This window comes from Pelodiscus sinensis, chromosome 2 (assembly GCF_052426305.1).
Source record: "Pelodiscus sinensis isolate ZL-2025 chromosome 2, ASM5242630v1, whole genome shotgun sequence".
Classification (NCBI taxonomy): domain Eukaryota; kingdom Metazoa; phylum Chordata; order Testudines; family Trionychidae; genus Pelodiscus; species Pelodiscus sinensis.
The window spans coordinates 73,229,962-73,251,319 of NC_143053.1; the positions used below are offsets into that span (position 1 = coordinate 73,229,962).

The window sequence follows — 21,358 nt, forward strand, 5'->3', positions numbered from 1 at the left end:
GCAATGCTGCAAGTCTCTCTGAGCTGAGATATATTCAAAATCTTCCCTACAGAGCCATTCATTCAAGTGCTTAAACACATAAACAAAGAAAACTATTCACTTTAGCAACATTACCTTTCCTCTAATTATGCAAACAGTTTAATGAAACCCCTCAATAACATATTGTCATTTAGCTCCATGTGATGGTGTGAGAATCCATTTTTCATATTTTGTTGGAGCTGGCTGGAGCTTCCATTCCAGTAAGTAAAAGGACCATTTCTCTAGTGAAAAGCAGAATAGAAAATTATAAAATAAAAAATCTTTCCAGGCAGGAATAGATGTGATGGAGCTTTAAAAGAAGGACAAAGATGAATTGTGTCTATGAACATGCCATGAGGTTAATTTTTCAGCATCCCTTTCATTAGGTTTTATGAAAGTTTCTTTTGAAAGTAAGTACTGACAGATCAGATAAGGAGTGATCACTTAGTGAAAACGGCTCACTCGTGGGTGATATGGTGTTTGCCTTATTTTTCACTGCCTCCGATTCAGACGTGTACTCCAACATTGACCAGGGAGGAGTGGAGCCGGATGGTGCCAGTGACCAGTGCTGAGGGTCACAATTTTCCCATGGTGCTGGCAGTGCCAAAGGTATCTGCAGTGCTGGGAGCAGCAGAAGAGGCATAGGAAGTGCTGCAAGCCAAAGAACCAGTGCCGGATGTGGTGGTGGTGCTGCCAGCACCGAGATCAAGGGCCCAGGAAGTGGTGCCAAAGATACCACCAGTGCTGCCAGTACCACAGAAATAGGGGGCAGGCATGCCTCAAATAGACCCGGTGCTGTGAGTTCAATGAGGTCTCAAGTGGCCTCAAATGTCTGGTGCCGAGGGAAGATCAAAGTCTGTTTCCATTATTACTGAAGAGTCGACAGACCTGCCTTGGGCCCAGAGTCAATGGTGCTAGTGTAACTGCCACCAGGCAGATTTGAACCTGGGACTTCTGGAGCTTATTGTAGAAGCCTCTACAGCTTGAGTTATAAAACCAGTTGGCTCTCAGCTTAGGCTGTAGAACTCCCTTGTTCTTATCTCTCACTGTAAGTGGTCCAAGTGCCACTACAATGGACAGTGAACCACACTGGGTGTGTGGGTTACACTAGAGCCGAGGGACTTGGTCTGGGCAGGCTGGACATGGTGCCGGCTGACTCTGGGGTCTTACTGAACCTCCTGGAGGGAAAACAATCCTAGTCTGTCCTCTTCTTTTTTCATCAGGGAGACTGGTACCAGGAGGAAGAGTCCATGTTCCACGTTGGAGACTAGTGCTGGTGATCCCTACGCTTGTCTGGGCACGGTGCCAAGGCCTCCTGCACCGAGGCCAGTATACTGCACGCTGATGGAGCTGAGGTCACATCCAGCTGTGGTGTAAGTGCCACTGACCTCTCTCTTTTAGTTCTCCACTTAACCCTGCTGCAAATGCTGTATGTACTTTGCAGGTGACCTTCTTCCAGACACTTTCAGCAGGCAGTGTGCAGATTGCCTCTTGACATATATTTGCTGCATTTTGCACACAGTTTGATTCCCTGGAGCTGCTGCATGCCCCAGGAGCACAAACAATGGGAGGGGCAGCCCCCCAATTAACTATTACTAAGGAAAAAACAAAAGCTAATTACACTATAAAGAACTACTAAAGGCTACAATGCTCGGGACTAACTAGGGCCCAAAGCAGCTTGAGGGACTCCCCCACCAACCTCCCCATTTAATCAGTAAACCAGTTAACTAATTAAACAGGATTTTACATTCCTAGTCAGCAGGGGATATATGTACACTGCCAGGGAGGTGTCACTGCAGGAGGCGCCACAGCCAACTCAATGGGTACCACTAAGGAAAACCTTCCGATGGCCGTGCACACACACTTCTATTGGAATGCACATGAGCAATCACTTGAAAAATAAACATTTCCTCCTAACAATGTTCTCTCTTAGGATTTTTTACAAATGCTGCTGCTGTAAATAAAAATCCAAAGAAGTTAAAATGAATATGGATATTTCTTCCATTTATCTTCCAAAAATGATATTAATTTGCATGTATTTTAATGGCACTGAACTTTAAAACTGAGCTTTATCCATACACTGATAAACAATAACACATTAAAGATAATGGCATAAACCTTCCATATGGCTGGGTGGAGGTCAGAGATAGAATCTGCTGTTAGAAATTAGATCATACATGAGGTTTCTACACAACTAAATTTATGCTGGAGAATGCTGGAGTTTTTCCTCCACATTATGAATTATTTTATTAAATATTTTAGAAATTGAACTTCAAGGAGATAATGTTTTAAAGCAAAACCAAAAAATTCACAGCCTTTGTAATGATAAAACGTCAACTGAATCCAGTGGGAATTTTACTTCCACAAGGGCAGCAGGACTTGCCATTGGAACTTAGGAAGCAACTCATTTCAGAACCTCACAGAGAACATGGAGACACGCTTTTTGTCTGGCCCCAAACTGCAGCAGTGAGAGAAGGCTGAGGTAGTCCTTTCTCCCTGGGCCAGTCTGCATACTGAACCCCTCATCCCAGCTCCACTCCAGAGCAATGATTCAAATTAAGCATATACATTTTCATTTTCTTTCCCAAAAAACAAATATTGAGTTAAGGATCCGAGCAACACTTGGTAAATCTAGTCTGTTATAAATATTACTGTTAGGATACCTTTTGTTTTTAATATACTTGAACTTCTTGTTGTTATTCTCAACTATGCTGGCTATAGATGTTCCCATGTGTCCTTTTGCTTCCCTCATCAATTTTCTACAATTCCTAGCAATTAATATACATTAGAAGCTATCAACTTCCCCTTTTTCTATTAATTATAGATTATTTATGCTCATATTACTAATTGTTTGAGCTATGCTCCAGCTTCTATCTAATCAGTTTAGTATATTATCAGTAAAAGATGCATGTATTTTATTAAACAGACAAGCAAAACACATGCAGCAAAGTGAATGGTAATATACCGAAGAAAGGTAAATTTTCAAACAGATCTTTAGGATTAGACCTGTAGGTTTTGCATGAAACCAGAGTTTGTACCTCACATTAGGTATGCAATTATTTGATTTACATGAGAAAATGTCAATTCCTTTAAATAAACACAAATCTGTGTGAACAAACAATTTTGAAGGCACAACTTCAGATGTCATTTTTAAAAGCACATTATAGCCCATAAAAAGGATAAAAATAATGCTGGGCAAATAATGTGCTTAAATGAAATATGCATATAAAAATGATGTAACTGGTAAATTTAGTCAGCAATGTAAAACATTTCATATTTCTTCTATTAAGGGAAATGTATTAAGTTTATATAATGTAATGAACAGGAGCACAAAGATTAAGATATCAAATCTATACATAAAGCCTTCTGATAGCTTTAACTCTGGACAGAACTCCATTAGTAAAACTTTTGATTTTGAGAGGTTATTTTTATATAGCAATTCTAGTTCCAAATGTCTTGTTAAAATTGAGACCCCCCAGGACTAGGTTACTTTGAATGAGTTATAGATAACTTGTAACTGGCCATTTAAAAAGTTGCTTTTTATATCTGCACTTCCATTTAAATAAACCTTCCAGAGTAAAGTCACCTCAGCCACAACTATATCAAAGAATCAAGAAGAAGTGAAAATAATGAGGGAACTTGCTTCATTCAGCATGCACTTTAGGAAAGACATTTCACATTATTGGCAATTATAGCTGCCTGTATGGTGAATAAGTCATTTAAGGCTAAATTAAATCATTTCCTCCAAAGCCTTTTATTATTTTAAGTGATTTTTGCTCAAGAAACTTACCAAAATTGTAGATTCATTTTCTATTTTTAGAATAAAACCTTTAACTCTCTGTTTATCCACTGAAAAAAACTTTATTCTGGCTGACCCCATTTGGATAATTCCTCCACCATTCTCAAGCTCATGATTTATACTAGAAACGGTGTTGGGTTTTTAGGATGGTTCGTTGATCTCTCACTGGAAGGACTGGTAGATAGGCTGTGCAGATGAATTACCAGGAAGACAGCTTGCTTTTTCTTTATACAACTTATTTAAGTATATATTTCCTTAGAAAGGCCATAGATACCATGGAAGACATATTCATCAAGTGAAGACTTTCACTTCACTCTTCATTGCATGTCCTTTTGACAGAAATTGATGAGATTTTATTTTCTTGTGGATTTATCTTATTATTATGATAAGAACTATTATATTAGGACCTGCGAGGATACAGGTACTGATTCTTTAAATCTGCAGCAGGCAGCCAGGCAGAAGGGCTAGAAAATATTCTATTAGAAGCTCTATGCCGAAACACAGTGAGTGGGAGGCAAAGAGCAACAGAATAGCCTTTCCTGTATTCTGATAAAGTTTCTAGTTCAGTGTTAGCAGAAAACAACTTTTTTGCCATTCTTTACCATTGTCATAGAACAGTGCTGAGGGAAGGAAACATTGTAACCAGAGCTCAGACTAAGCTGCTTTATATCGTGTGATTGTGTATGGTGGTTATACATACAAGTCCATATATGGACCATCTCTGCTCTCAAAAACACCATGCTCTGGGCTTCCCCCATCAACCTTTCAGGATAAGCAGCAGAGAGATACTGGTGATAGTAGGTGTGTATATTAAAGGCTTGTCTACACAGAGATATTATTTCTATTTGAGAGAAGGTGTGAATTCCAAGTAGAACAATTATGCCTGATTAACTCTCTATGCAGAAATTTTTATTTTCGAGAATCCACACAAGGAATCAATCAGGAATAGCTATTCCAGAATTATTCACCATGAATGGAATATCTAAACAGCATTTCTTGAACCTGTGGGAGTAAACCACCTCCTTTCCCAGGCTTCAGAACCTGAGCTGCAAATTCAAGGCACTATTGACACAGCGATTTAAAAAAAAAAAAAACCCACAATAATGGTCCTATAGCACCTTAGTGACTAACCAAAATATATAAATAGTATCATGAGCTTTTGTGGGCACAACCCATTTCTTTAGATGACAAATACGGAGCAAGAGGCACTAAGGGTCAATTATAAAGCAGAAAAGAGGGGTGAAAGGGAGGAGATAAAAAGGAGAAAAAACCTGTCAGTTAAAGTGTCCATGTTAAACGAGGTTAATAGAGTAAGGAATCTAGTTGATTTCTGAAATTGTTTTGCAAGAGAATAGCCACTTTTTTTTTTAGTTACAGACTAATACAGCTACCCTCGGAGACAGTTATTTTAGAGTTTCAGAATCACCATTTTGATCAAATAGCCTTTTCACCCACTTTGCACAGGTGTCAATAACTGCACAAGGTGCAAAGCAGCAGTGCTATTAGACCCATTTTGCTTTAGTTACTAAGAAGCATCTGTTTGAAGACTTTCTTAGGTTTGTCAATAAACCCTCACAATCTGCTATAATCTCAGCTGACCTAATTTTGTGTTGTCCACAGATTGTCACCTCACTGCTCACCTCCAATTTACCTGATACAGAAATTACTTGTATGTATTCCCCAAATCACTCTCAGGACCTATTTAATAGATAGATACAGTGTTGGTTACTCTCCAGTCCTGCAGTACCTCAGCTTATTTTAAAGGCAGGTTGCATACTTTTGTTAGCAGTTCAGCTACTTCATTCACAATGTCCTTATTTTTTGAAGTAACCTTACTAAAGTTTGGCGTGTCAGTGCTAGCTTTTGGCACAATCCCTACTATTGAAATGTTTAACAGTTATATTATCATCACAGTTACTTAGTGGCTGTATCAATTATTTCTTCAGTGAATTTTGTTTGGATGCTCAGTCGTGCGAAGAGTAGCTCCTAGTGTATTTCAGAGAAGTTGTGCCACAATATTAATATTTATATGATCGCTCATAGAATTCGAGGCTAGAATGAACTGCTGTGTCATCTAGACTGACTTTCTCCGTAACACCAGCTACCAACACCACTCCGCATATGTACACCAAATGAGACCAAAGCATTATAGTCCACAGAATGATACTCTATTACACGATGCAGGTAAACAACAGGATTTTAAATTTTATACCAGTGAGACATTCCACCAATCAATATTTGGATAGTCGAAGACAGCAATCTTTATTGATCTGGTGCATTTTATTGTCCATTAGATCTCTTACCATTAACTCACTATTCCCACTCTGTTTCAGGGGCCTGGAATAAAATGCATGACTCTATGGACCAAGCCACCATTTGCATGATCTTTGACAGCTGCCAATATTATCCATATTTCATAATCTGCTACAAACAGCTCTCTGACCCTCCATGCTACCGGATGTTTGAAAATGCATGACAGAGGCCACCTTACCCACTACAAATACTGTCCCATCATAATTTGCTACTCAGGACACACATCTTAGGTGAGAAAGGGGATTTATTTGTGAGACCTACATGTTCTCCTCTCATTCTTCTGGCAACATCCACAATACATCCCTAGGGGTCTAAAAGTGCATAATATTACACATTACACTTCTTTGTTTTCTCTTTCTCTTGGACTCTTATGATTCCTCTACCTTTCCAATTTCTGAACCCAACATTAATTGTCCTACCCCAACTTCATTCTTGGGGACTCTGCACCAGCTACATATGATTTATAAGCAGAAAGTAGCCAAATGATCATTTTGGGGGGGTCAGATTTTTTTTATTTTCCACTTAGCTTCCTAGTTTATAGGTCCTTGTGTATTAAATATTTAAAACCACTGGCAATAGTATTTATAAATCCTCCCACAATTTAGTATCTCCATGTTGCAGAAATGTGCTATTTATTTCTCCTCCCCCCCCCCCGAATCTTTATAAAATACTAAATAAGAATGGACTTTACCTCAACTCCTGTTGCACTGCACAAAGTAAATCAAATCACCATTTCCATAGTATGTTGGTCTCATCACCATTTTTCAGTCTACATAGTTTTGTTACCCAAATGTATATGAATTAAAATATCAAATGACTAAACAAAATCTAAATATATGATATCTATTGTTTCTTTATCAATTGATAAGACTTTTTTTTTTAAAAAAAGATAGTTACCAGGCAATGCAAGCAAAGATTTTAGAAAACAGAAACTTAAAATTAGGATCCTCATTTAGGAATCTAAAATACAAAATCTGATTTTCTAAAGTACCAAACACCCGGCAGTTATTTAGCTGCCTACAGACTTAGGAGTGCTACTTCTGATTAGTCATGATTCTATTTCCATGTAGACATTTCTATGCCTTTTCTTTCTTAGGATTTGCAGTATAACTTTGCCTATAGATGGATGCTGGGCTTATGGAACTGTAATTACTGGGCTCACTTTTTTTTTTTTTTGAAAATTGAACTTTCATTTACTTTAATTTTATAGCAACTCCCTCATTACTGACTCTGCCCACCGGTCAGACTGTGTAGCCTATCAGGCAGCCTACTGCAAGCCAGCAGCGCTCTAAGCTTGCCCAGAGATTGGCGTTGCTCCTGACAGCAGTGATCCCGGACAGCTTTTTTAAAGCGTTCAGTCATAGAATAAACTTGTTAGACATATTCTCAATATTTTAGGAGGTGTATCATTTGAACTAGGTGATTTGTAAATACTCAGTTTTCTAAGTATTAGTTGTGCATAAGCACCCTTGGCTCTATTTTGCCTTATAAGGCTAAGCTGCTTATATCTACAGGAAGTTAAAGCCTGGACTTTTCTTCTGCCCAACCTAAAAGGCAGTCAGGCAAGAAGGAATGTCAGAATTATGACTGTCAGTGTTCCTTCTAAATTTTTCCATCATGGGTGGAATACATTTTGCTATGTGCATTAAGGCATGTGCAGATGTGCACCACCAGTAGAAACACATGCTGACTGCTGTGGACAGCTGTGGGCACTCTGCTAATCAGCTGATCGGCACCTGCATGTTTCTCAGGCAGCTTCCCAAGCACTCCACTTAAAGGGAACACTGTTGCTAGGAATTAGGGGCAAACTCAGAGCATATCTGGCTGCCTGATCGGTGGGAAGAGTCAGAAGACCAGTTCTGAAGCCCAGCAGCAGTTCTGTATCTGCTCAAAGCCTTCACCAATGGATGAGGATTGCTCATGTATTTGCTTGTTCCCAGCCCTACTCCTGCCTTGCCTCAACTCCAGGTATAGAATCCTAGAACTGGAAGGGACCTAGAGAGGTCATTGAGTCCAGTCCCCTGCACTCATGGCAGGACTAAGCGCCATTTAAATAATCCCTGACAGGTATTGGTCTAACCCGCTCTTGTAGAATCTCCATCATTGGAGATATATGACCTCCCAAGGCAATTTATTCCAGTGTTTAACCAGTCACAAAGTTTTTCCTAATGTCCAACCTAAACCTCCCTTGCTGCAATTGAAGTCCACTGCTTCTTGTGCTATCATCAAAGGCCAAGGAGAATTTTTCTCCTCCTCCTTGTAACACCTTCTTAGATACTGGAAAACCGCTATCATGTCCCCTCTCAGTCGTCTCTTTTCTTAACTAAACAAGCCTAATTCTTTAAGTCTTCCCTCATAGGTCATGTTTTCGAGACCTTTAATCATTCTTGTTGCTCTTCGCTGGACCTTCTCTGATTTCTCCACATATTTCTTGAAATGTGGTGCCCAGAACTAGACACAACACTTCAATTGAAGCCAATTCCACTTCCATTCCTGACTTCTGACTCTAGTTCCAACCACTATTCATGACTGCTCACATTGTGGTCTCCAACAATCACATCTTAAGGGATTTAGGTTTAGCTTCACCTCTTGTGCCATAGGCATCCCAAACTGCAGTATCCTGGAAGGTTTACAACTTCCACGATGTAGAGAAGCATATAATCCATTTTGAAAAAACACATCTTCACCTATCTGTGCATAAAAGCCTGGATACTTAGTTGACATAGAGCCTCATATTATACTGTGCATTGAGTTGAAGGTTCAGAATAGTTTCCAAGATATGGACTCTTCAATTTTAGACTAACAGAAAGAGACACCTACTATTCAACACACAAAGATCTTTAAAATCCAAGAATTTTATCAGTTATTCTTCAGAAGGAATTTCTCTTCTTTGGGACATTCAATCCTACACTGTCATCTATATTGGTTGTACATGCCTGAGGAAACTAAACTACATGTAAAGGAAAACTCTCAGCTTCTTGATCGAAGAAGCTGCTTGGAAGAACTCGAAGGCAGAAATGAGCACTATCAGGAGACCAAGAACAAGGCCACAACAGAAAGAGGAGATTTAGGAAAGGGGATTACACACAAGAGCTCATTTCAATCCAGGTGGTCATTATTTTGTCCCAGTGAATTCTTGCCAAGTGAAGTCCTGGACTTTTAGGGGGCCAAAGCCCATACATCCATCAATACTCCTTGCCACTTGAAAATTCCCACAAGAAGGAAACATTTTATTTACAGGAAGATACTGCAATTCAATGGAACTTCCACTGCAAGCTGGGTGGACATCAGGAGCCAAGTCTGAGTAAAAGGAGAGAGTGAGGCCTTCTGCCCATAAGGCACTGAAAACACATCTATCTTAGAGGGGAATAAATAAAAAAAAGCACCTCTGCAGGTTTATTCATGCTAGCTCTTTGTCAGGCAGGGTTGTGCGCCCTTCCATGAGAGGCACAGTTTATAAACCTACTCTGGTTTTATCACTGGGTAATGGGTTTGAACTGGGAAGCTGTCATCCAAGGGCCACTGAGGTTTGGACTTAAGTTCTTTCTTGGTGAGAAAGAGAGAGGGGTATTCATAACAGGCTGTGGCGTTCAAGTGCACTGACAGTCAGATTCCCAAGAACACTTAATACATACGTAGGACTTGCATTGGAAGATAGTGCAGCTAATCTGTTCTTTATGTTCTGTAAATCTTTTACTTAAAACTCAATATATTCACATCCTGTTTTATTTCCATATAGCCACAGTTATGCTGTATCACTTGCTGCTCAGTCTCAATCATACCATAAATGCTCACCAACTTTAAAAAGTATAGATTTTGTGCTTCTGTTCCTCATTCACTGACTGGAACATTCAATGAACTAGCACAGACAAAACCCCACCTAATGCACTGAGCATAAAAGAAAAACATTGACAAATATATTTTATCTCTTTATTTTTTTTCAGAATATTTTAATATTGAAGCCCATGTTGTTATTTTCAGGGGACCAGGAAGGAAAAAAGGGGGAGAAGAGAGAAAAATATGGAGGCAACTGAATTTATTTAATTTATGGTTTTATGAGTGATCATAATTGTAGGCAACAAATGTTTTCTGTTTTTGTTTTTTAAATAAAAATGAACAGCACCATTAAAGAAAAAGTATGATCCCTGAATTCTAAAGAAAACACTGTCTTTAAAAAATTGTTAAAATGCTTCTTGCACTTGGTCACATTTAGTCAGGTAACAAAGTAAGCATAACAGTATTAAATTGTAGCAACCCCACTGAAATCATCTATTCCCCCTTTCCAAGGATTTAGAGAACAATTTCTGAGCATGTCCTATGGGAATAATGTTTTCTTTGGTAGAGGACTGAAGGAGGGTTTTTACTTCTCCATATGTTGATGAAAAAAAATCTATGCATATTAGGGATTTCCCTCAAATCTGTGTTTCTCAAGCATGCTAAGTATGGGTTGATTTCACATTGCTGTTACAGCCCAGGAGTAATACTGCCCTAAAAGGCATTGAATGGCTAACGTCAAACAGATGTAAACATTCAAAATACTGACAAATTAAACAAAATTAAAATAATAAAAAACCCTGTACTGAAACTGTGAATTGAGTTAGGTTTCTGTAAAGCAGAAGAAATATTTTACAGCAGTACAAGAGAATTATGGCAACAAAGTAAAGCACTTTTCTTGTAACATTCATGAACAGTACAAATACAACAAAGTTATTCTACAGACTAAATTATTCTGTAACTATCAAATATAGTACAAAGCGAAATATGTGCTATAAAAGAAGCAGCTCCTTTAAATTAGACTAAAAATGTTTTTGTTGGTTTTACAGTGACAAAAGCATGATGACTGAAGACAACAGGACTTTTAGATTCAGAAACATTTAGCTACACAGGTCCATGATTATCCACACTGAATATTGTTTTATGCTTCCTCCCCAATGTTCTACAGAAACAGGTAAACAGCTGTGCAGCTGCCACAAAACTGTAGAAAGTCATTCAGTGTTTTAAAGCAGGGCCGTTCACATGTGTCAGCTAAGATGATCCCTTCAAATGACATTTTTTAGCTTTTTTCCTGGTACTTCACCACACTTTGGCGAAACTGCTAAAGTAGAGACTACAATAACTATTCTGAAATTGTGCGTGTGTTTGTAAGGGGAAGGAAGGTGCAGCATAAGATAATTTTATTCAGAAACTGCATTACAAAGCACCATATGCACCAGTTTATAAACTGTGCAAGGAATTCCAGGACCCTGAAAGATCTGACCATTCTGACACTTACTCTAACACAGACTGCCCACATCAAGAAGAGGCATATATTTTTCCTTTATGGCTCAACTTTATTTTTAAGTTAACTGATTTCATGTGCTAAACCTCATCAGGTAAAATAGAATGCTGATATAGAGTGCCCAGTTCACCAATTGCTTTACATTATTTCAACTAAGGGAATTTCTGCTTCAAAAATTAGTTCTGCACAAAGACAGACATACACACTACAAATGCCCTAATGTTAACTACACACACCTAAAAATAGACAGATTTAACAAAAAGGAAGGAAGGAAGGAAGAAAAGAGCACAAGAGTCTTTCTTCCTCTCTCCCAAAAGTGCTGCAACTAAGAAAAAAAACTTTGGATATTTTCCAAAAATCCATGTGCGTAAATTATATCTGCAGGAAGGATGGATGGACTGACACACACAAACACACAGAAGTGTCTTCTTAAGTAATGCTTCTCACCACTCTTCAGTGCATAAACCTTAAATGCGCAACAGTGCAAGCTGCACAATTACTAGAATCTACAGTGAGATGGAGACTGAAATTCAGAAAAAAAAAAGACAAAAACAGGAGCAATCCAAAATTCATTTCTCATCTTAGGTGTACTCTCGGTAAAATCATGGGCAAAATTTTCAAAAGTACCTGCATGATTTAGGAACGTACGTTCCATTTTCAAATTAAAAGTCAGCTAGACTCAGGCTCACTGCTTTTAGAATTTTACTCTATGACTATGAATGACTTACACCATTCACAAGATATTTTTAAATAGCGGGTCAAGTTCTTTCCTAATGAAACTCTAATGGCATCAAATAGAAGTCAAAGGACTGGCACCATGAAGGGATTTGGTCAATTGTGTTATGTTGTTAGGCATCATTTTATACAAAGAATTTTTAATGTAACATTTTATCTTATCTCAAATATGCAAACTGTGATCATGGTATAAAGATGCCATTGACACAAATTAATAATTTATCATATTATTCATATCTTTCCCCATCATTCAAAACATAACATTTTTGGATGCCACACTTTTTTTTCCAGTCACGGGTAGAATATATTTTAAATTGCAAGTAAAGTCAAACACCGATATGTGTGGTAGACAGGTAATTCTGAGCCAGATGTAAATATTCCCAGCTCTCAGCTGGTTCATATAAATACTAGGGAGGTGAATGGGTAACCGATTACCCAGTAAGCATCATCTTTAACAGGTGATGCTTACCAGATATCCGTTAAGTGGTATCTTGGAGCAGCCCGCCATGAGCAGAGGGCTGCTCTAGCCCCACAGAGGGGCCAGGAGCAGAAATTGGTCAACCCATAAGGGGGGGCGGAGGGGAGAGGGAGTTGGCCAGCAGCCAGCCGCCATAAGCTGATGGGGGGCCAGCAACCCCAAGTATGTGGTGGGACAGGAGGGGAGCTGGTAGCAGAAGCTTAGAATACTTAGAGGCCACTACAACATTAAAACAGCAATCTACTTGCATCACAGAACTTCTTAGGGCTGGAATGTACTTCCTACAACATTTCAACTGATTTTTATAGACAATCAAAAGAAACAGTAAATTTTATGTATGCAAACATGGTCCTACAAAAAACTAAATGCAATTTGAATACACAGTAGAACCTCACTAATATGCAACGATATCAGACCAATTCAAAAGTTATAAATTAGGAAGCAAAAAAGATCATAAACAATTATACTGATAACTTAATGTATTTTCATTTGACAGTTTTATTGTTCATGTCAATACTTCAGAATGTTTCAGTAAACGCATAGTATAAATACTAAAATCTAAGTAATGTGAGACCTCAACTCAATGCTATTATGTGTTTCACTGAGAACTAGAGACAGAATGTCAGTTGTTTGTACAGACAGTAAGGTGTACATATTAGTGAGGTTCTACTGTAACGGGAAAATTACGTTGTTCTCTATGCTCATATTTGTTTGGATGGTCACAGCCACATGTCAGCATGGATACTCATACCGCACATTTTGCGTTCTTGAATTTGGAGAAAAAAAAAAAGAAAAGAAGATTTTTTTTCCTCTTTCCAACAGCTGCATGTGCTTATCCCTTTATAATATTTTCCTTTTAGGTGGACAAGACCCCAAAATTACTGCTGTTATCCCTGGATGTTATGGTGAGCTAATGCATCTGGAACGCAGCTATAGTCCTCAACATAAATACAGTACTGGATAAATACTGAAGATTATTTAAAAGATGCAGTATCCCTTAAAACCCCCCCCACTACTCCCAAGTCTATAAGAGATACTATAAGTGGTCTGAAATCTTTAAGAAAAGAAGGTAGTGTTAAGTCATTTTTGAAAGTAAGTTTTTTTTTTAAAGTCAAAACTCTCAAACATATTTAAATACATAGCGAATCATACAGGAGGGGAAAATAACTGACTTTCTACTATTCAGCTCAACATTCAACTATAATTGCTTGTCAATCAATTATACCTTGGGATCAACCTTAGGAACATAAATGCTATCGAAATTCAAAACTTGGCTTTCTATCTAGATCTGACCCACGTACATTTTGGGATAGATAGCTCAATAGATGTAACAGGGAGTTTTGGGGAGAAGAGGGGAAAAATAGAGTATGCTCAGCTCTCTAGGAGAAATCGTTACTTCCTATACACTCCATTAAAACCAACAAGATTCTAGACATGGTCCAGCTAATCAAATCCCATTTACAAATCTAATTTGGAGGGAATCAGCAAGAACAGCTGACAGTTAAAACCTTACCTCCATAATGCTTTGTGTAGGAGTGAGCAAACTCTCTTAATTAAATCTGTCTAAAGTCTCTCTCTCTTGCTAGGTTGACTGTTTATAAGTTAGATCTGGGTGGTAAAGGTTGGTTCAGGAAAGCAATTGCCTTAGAAAAACTGCAAGACAATTTAGCAGGTCTGCAGGCTGATTTGTAACAGAACACCAAGCTACAGCACCCAACCCAGTCTTTTGTCAAGTTGTTAGTTATCTTGTTGTCTCTGCAATGCAGTACCCCAGCAGTTAGAAATCATGAGAGCTCAACTAACCTGTTATTCATAACCTAGAGGGTCTGTTCTAATATATAAGTGGGGAAATAGTGTGCTGCACTTTGTGCAAATAAATAGAAGCTAGGAATGACATTTTAATATCCTTTCTTTTTGACAGCAATGCGGCTCATTGAAGTTTAGTAGCAGGTTGGCAATTTTTAAAATTTTTTAACCTTTTTTTCTTCTTTCCATGGAATGTCATGCAAGCAGAAATAACTAAATTCTGAAGCAAAGCATCAACAGAAAAAATGGCCTAAAATGTTACAATTTCTCCACTTTGTTCTGCTCTCCCATGCTGACAAGGGATACTGCATCTTTGACTCAGTTTCTACCGTACAACCAAACAAGCTACACACAGTTTTGAAGGGCCTATGCAGTCATCGTGGCAGAAGGCTCCACAGCCTTTGCACACTATCATGGCTTTCAGCCTGCAAGAGCATTTCAGTTCCAGTTCATCTGCACTGCTGCTGTCAGCAAATTTCTGAACCGGAATCTGAATGTTCTGATTCGACAGACCTGTGGCAGCAGCATTTGAGCCACTTCCCAAAATTCCAATGGATTTTTCAATGGCAGAGGCTGCCCTTTTGAAGCTTGTGCTACCAAAGTGTATAGTGGGGTAATTTCCACAGAGCTGTTGCTGCTGCTGCGGGTGCTGTGTTTGTATTTTCTGAGCTGTTAATTGGGTAAAAGGCTTCTGTGGCTCAGAAAGCAAATAGGAAGAGAAATCTGCATTTTTTAATGCAAATGCTTTTAACTGTTCTTTTACTTCATTCTGATCGTAGGAAGCTTGTTTTATGCCCAGTTCACAGCTGTTGCTTAAACCTTCCTCAAAAGAAATAGGTTCAGATTTTATATTGCTACAGATGCCTGCTGGCTGAGGCCAACTAAGTCTTTTAATTGTTTCCATAGTGACTGTTGGTTGTTTTTGATCAGATGGGACTTCTGTGTTTGGAATAGGGGGAGGAGGAGGATGCACTAATGTTTTATTCTGTAGAGTTTGTGAGGCACTAGCAATGTCATCACCTTCCTTAACTTGAATATTAGGCGAAAAAACACTTCCTAGCCTCAGCTGGTGAGCTGCTGTAGAAATATTGACCTCTCCCAAACTCTTCTGCTCCAAGTGCCTACTGAAAGCAAATGCATTGCAGCCAGATGGGACTTTTGAAGGAGTTTGCAACAAAGCTGCTGTTGGAATGGGACCTCTTGCAGCCATGGCCATTTGGTAAAAATGCTGTCTGTGTGAGGTACTAGCTTCTGCATGAAAACTGCCATTTTTGTCAACATGAAATAAATTCTGTTGGAAACTGCAAGAAGGCAGTGGCCTCTTCTGCTGCTTGATCTCTGGACTGTGAGCAATTCTGTTTTGAACTGCGTGTTTGCTCAGCCACTCTTGTTTAAATGGCTGACCGTGCCCTAACGGATTCGCGTTGGAACTGATTACACAGGGAGCCACTTTAACATCTGTGTCCATTGCTAGCTTCCCAGGCTCACATTTCATTTGAGTGTGCTCACCCACAGTCCTGGCCATCCTCTTTTTTGGATGGTTTTCCCGCTTTCTAATTTGCAGTGGGACAATGTTGCCTGCTGTAAATCCTTTACTATCTGCATTGGGTGAGCTGGAAGGATTTTCAACCATACTTCTCTCAGATGCTGATGTTTTACACACTGAGGTAGTTTGCAAAGGCAAGGGAAGCCTGTTAATTTCTAGTTTGGCTCCGGATCTGGGCTGCGGCAGCACTTTTTCCAAAGGCAGGTTGCCTTGCAGTAACTGTGTCACTAGAGGATTATTGGCCTCAACTGATGACAAACGACAGCTAGAGCTTCCAGCACTTGTAACTCTTTTTAGGGTTTCCGTTGTCAATGACAAAGTGTCCTCCATTGAATCTGTAACAGATGTCTTGGAGGTCTGTGTTGGCTGTGCACTTGTGGCTATTTCTGCAGTCTGGCTAGGCATTTCAGGTCCCGTAAAATCTTCAGTGTCCATTCTAAAGCACTTGTCAGATTCGCTAGTTTCCGATTTAACAGGAACAGCAATGCTTGTAATGAGATTTCTTGACTGCAACTCTGAGATTTGCGTGTAACTTGAAGGTTCTGTTTTGACATTTTTTAAACAGGTCTGCTCTGTGTATTCTTTATGCTTATTTGGGTTGAGATGGCTGACCACTGGCTGGTCAGTATGCATTGCCTCTTCATCATGCCAACAAATTCTGTTATTAGTATTATACTGATTGACACAGGCAGCATCTGCTTCACTTTTAAAGGTGGCAGGACCTCGTAACTGCTCCACAAAACTTTGGCTGGGGGCAACAGCCTCAATTAGTTTATCTTGAGGAGTAAGAGGCACTTCTTGAAGAGCTGAACAAGCTGATTGCAAGGTTTTGCCCTCTTGCTTTGATGTAACAGTTATGAAGCTAGCACTGTGCTCAAGGCTTTCATTATTGACTATTTCGGGCCTGCTTATTACAGACACTTGAGGACATGCTACATTTTGTAAGGCAGTTTCTGCCCTCACAAGTCTGCTCTGCAGATCTATGCTGTTTTCTGCATTTTCAATGGAAGCAGCCAGTGACAAATTGGAATTTAATGTTGTAGTGTGATCAACAATGACTTTACAAGGTATAGACCTATTCATGGCTGTTTGTGTAAAGCTCACTGGTTGAGATTTACAGGACAGATCTATTCGGTTTCGTGGTCCAGAACTTTTTTCTAAGTTGTCAGCGCTTAATTTAGTAGCGTTGTCGTAAGAACTTACTGTCACCATATTACCAGTAAACATTGAAATGGGTGGCCTTGTAACAGAGTCTACTACTGCAGCTGCATCACTGCAGCTCAAAGCTGCTCTAACTGTAGTGTTAATGGATACAGTACTTTGCTCATTGCATCCAGTTATGGCTATCTTATCAGAAGAAAATCTAGAAGTAGTCCCCACCGGGGGAATCAGTACAGAGCTACCTGGAAGATGATTTGGCAAAGTACTTGCAATGGATGAAGTTGGCACAGTGGTATATTGACTGGAGACTGCATTATTAGCACTGCTACTTGATATTGGCAACCTTTTCTCATCATTGGAATTTGACAAGACTGTGCTGTCTATAGAGGCTGGAACAATAGTGTTATCAATACATTTTGGTACAATGGCTATGCATTGGGTATCAACCCCTGGGGTGGATTTCAGCATGTTTACACTGCAAGCCGAAATGGTTGTGTTTGTACTGTCAATGGACATTAAAACAGAGGATTTATCAACAGAACTTGCAAAGGGGAGGTCTTGAATTGTTCCTGACATAGCAGTGCTGCAAGCAGACACAGGAACTGAATGTTTGCTATAAAGCATTGGCACATTGTTATTTTCAGTGGAGGTAGATGAGATACTTTTCTCACACAAATGTGGCATAGGTATGTTTTCATCAGAACTGTGCACAGATATGTCTGTTGCAGTTTCTGGCAACGTAGCTGTGTTCAGTGACTGCTGCAATAAAGTGTTAGTTTCACGGAGGTGAGCAGACTTGTTGCTAGGAGACCTGCAGTTAGGATTAACTATGATGACACCAGTAGAAACTTCAATCTTTGTGTCAGAAGGAGTTGAGGTCTCTAAAGATGAAGGACCTTCCTTTGCACTGAGCTGGGACTTTGCTTCTTTACAAGTCTGGAGTAAATGTGCTCGGGCTTGATGCTTTGCAAAGAGTTTGGCCTTTGTTTGCTCCTTGATGTGTGCCAGTGTCCTTGTCTTCCCACCTTCACAGGGACTTCCCATTGCTCCGGAGACTATGCTTGCAGCTGCTGCCACAGCAGCTGCGGCTGCAGCCTCTCTCTGGGCTCTAGCTTGTTGAGCTCTCGCCTTGATATCAGCAAGAGTTCTAGCCCCAGTGTTCCTCCCGCTGCTGACTGATGTACTTGGGGAAACCCTGGGTTCTGGTTTCAAAACAGGCTGACTCTTGATGATAAAAGGTGGCCCAATTTTTGAAAGTTGAATCTAAAAGAAGAAAAAAGAAAACCATTTTAATGGTATATCATATATATTTAATTTCTCAGCTGTCTTCTAAAAGGTTCAGAGGATGATAATAAAGTGAATTAAAGGTCATACTAGATGATCTGATAGTCCCTTCTGGCTTTGCCCTCCATGATTAGAGTTACCAGGCAGTGTAGGTACATAGAAAAATGCTAAAAGTTAACAATATATTCATTTTACTATTTTATCTTCCTCTAACAAAAATAACGAGTACCTGGAATTAGCCTCCATAGACTTACCCTTTTGTTGAGAGGGAAAGTTGATTTAATGTAATAAAATATAATGGTTATCTGATATAATTCATCACACCTTCCTAATCTACATTTTTATCTAGTCGGAGATCAACAGGTCCAGTGCAGTAGGCCTGTAAAAGGCTTCCCAGGTAACATCCACTGCAAATGTTTGAAAAATAATAATCATATAGTATTTTTGTTCCTCGCTCCAACGCATTCAGGCCTTGGTAACTACTTAACATTTTCTTTGTTAAACCAAACATATACTGCAATAGCAAATGCAACCAAAAAACCTTTCCTTCAGCTAGGAGGCATCTGAAAGTCTTCTGAGTCTGTAATTCAGACCATATCGAGGATCAATTACTGACTAAAACCTAAAAGGAGTTAATTACAAAAATGTCTCTTTTCCTGCCTTCCATCCTAATTTTAGGATACTATTAGTAACAACTTGAATGGTGTATCACCTTCTCACTATTGTGTATTGAGACCTCAATCCTGCAAACATTTCAGCAGTGTTTAATGTACACCATGAACGATTTCACTGAAATCAATAGGATTACTCCTATGATACACGAAGATAAGCATATGCACAGATAATTGCAGAATTGGGGTACAAGAGTCATGAAGCCACATCCAAATCAAGCTCCAAGAACAGTCTGTGGGATGCACTTATATTGAATATATCAAGCCAGGCAGAACTTTTGGAAAGTAGAAGAGAAATGAGCTATGTAATATTCACAAGAAAAGTAGTGAATTAAAGGAAGTGAAAGCTACAAAAAAGTTCTTAAGATTTGTGACAATGGCAGGGTTATTTTTGTCAGGAAAGGTAAGTGGTTGTCAGTGGCTCCACCTTATATAGCTAAATATTGATTAAATAAAGATATGATTAACATATAATTTTTCAAAAGAAGTTTTTATACATGCCTGCCATTGTTTCAGTATCTCCTTTCGATGGCTCTGTCTACTGATAGGAGCTGCCATTTCCCCAAATTTGATGATGTGTGAGATTGAATGAATTTGGTTTTCTATTAGAAAGCAGTGGAACTAAAAGGACCAGTGCTGTAGTAATATAAATTTTATATTTCTCCACAGTACAGCACTGACAGTGCCAGCGTTAACTCTCCCCACGCAGCTCTGCCAATGGGCCTCAATCCTGATCTCGAGGGAAAGTGCAATTCAGTCCACAAGCCAATTCGAGTCTCCCAAATCTGCCAATTAGTTCTAGTTATGGTGGTGATTTTGTAATGTGGAAACTTCTCATCTGGGAAATGGAATGAGATCAGAGTAATTTCACTTACACCAACGAATATCTAGCAGATAGTGACCAAAAATCAATGTTGCTGATTTCAACTAGGTTGGAACTAGCAACCTTCAGACAAAGGGTTCCATCATCTACAAGTAATCTCTTGAATAATTTTGTTACTTTTTTTTTTTAATTAGAGAAGGAAGTTTAATACTTGGGTTAGTGACACTTCAAAAAGTACACTGATATTTTAAAACACTACTTTGAAACATTTTGCTTTCCAGTTCAAAAACAGATTCTTTTTTCAAATCTACTTTATAAAATCAAGATTGATAAAATATAAACTATTTCTTGATCATTAGTTTAAAATTATAATTTCAATACCTTTTTCTCCCTATTTTTCTTTATCATTGGATAGTTATTGGAATCCCATATGAGGCTGGAGTCTCTGTGCCACTGAAGCAAGATTCCAACTGTATCCTTGCTCATTAACTACCGTTAGCTACTCCATGCTGTGGTACTTGTGACCAAACCATTTACTGTATTTGCCCTCCTGGTCAAATTAGCAAAGTTCAATGACTAAAGAAGTTACAAATAAATTAATAACTGAGAACTCAGTGCACAGCAAGTGGCTTGAACTGAGTACACTGGACATAAGTGTTGGCCATCAGCATCATGTACAAAATTAAAATGGACAAGATATCACAGAACAGATTAAATAGATTGTCCTCAGATGTTAAAAAGAACTTTCCAACCGGAGGTAACACTTGAAAAAAAGACAAATGTGTACACAGCAATTTGCCCCCCCCCGCCTCTTCCCCCGGATGACTCTTAATACAGAGGCAGCAAGGGAGGGGGAAATTCATGTAGTCAACAGGATTAACAGATAATCCCAGGATAATCAATCAATCATGTAGTCGTCTACACATAGACATCCCTACTTTCTAGTTGGTTTCATCAGGGAAGCTGAAATATTGAATTTGTGGGAGGAGGGGAGCAGAGAGAGCTGTCTTAAAAGCTTGCTCTCCTTCTCCTAGTACCTGCTCTGCAGTGCTGCCTGCCCCACATGCTGCTTTCTCTATCCGTTTTTTTTTTAAACCGGCTCCCCTAACAGACAGGCTCCTGTCCGTCACCCTATGCTGCTGCCTTTGATAGAGAGATAGCAGTGTGGAGTGGCAGGGGGCTCGAAGTGCACTGGCTGCCAGCTCCACCCCGGGTACTATCGAATAACCATGTAACTGCTACAATTTGATGTGGTTACACGACTATTCAATTACATGTTTTCTAAAATCCTCACTAGAAAGAGAAACAGACTATGATAATCATGCTTAATCATGAATATTGCAGACTGAGCAATTAGCAAATACAGTAAGAAATAATGGAAAAGCCCATTAATTTATTTGTATTTGGATATATATTCAAATATATATTTGGATTGCTTTCCCTCAC

The 21,358-nt window shown here is 39.1% G+C and overlaps 1 protein-coding gene across 10 annotated transcripts in view; it reads right to left on the reverse strand.

Moving 5' to 3' along the window:
* Positions 1-10,046: 10,046 nt before the first annotated feature.
* The window catches only part of ASXL3 (ASXL transcriptional regulator 3), a 161,775-nt gene continuing 150,463 nt past the window's right edge, over positions 10,047-21,358 (reverse strand). For all 10 annotated transcript variants that reach the window (XM_025180831.3, XM_025180832.3, XM_075920751.2 and 7 more), the window contains one exon: positions 10,047-18,397. In XM_025180831.3, the coding sequence (XP_025036616.3) occupies positions 14,753-18,397 (3,645 nt within the window). In that variant the 3' untranslated portion in view covers positions 10,047-14,752. The remainder of the gene's footprint in view (positions 18,398-21,358) is intronic.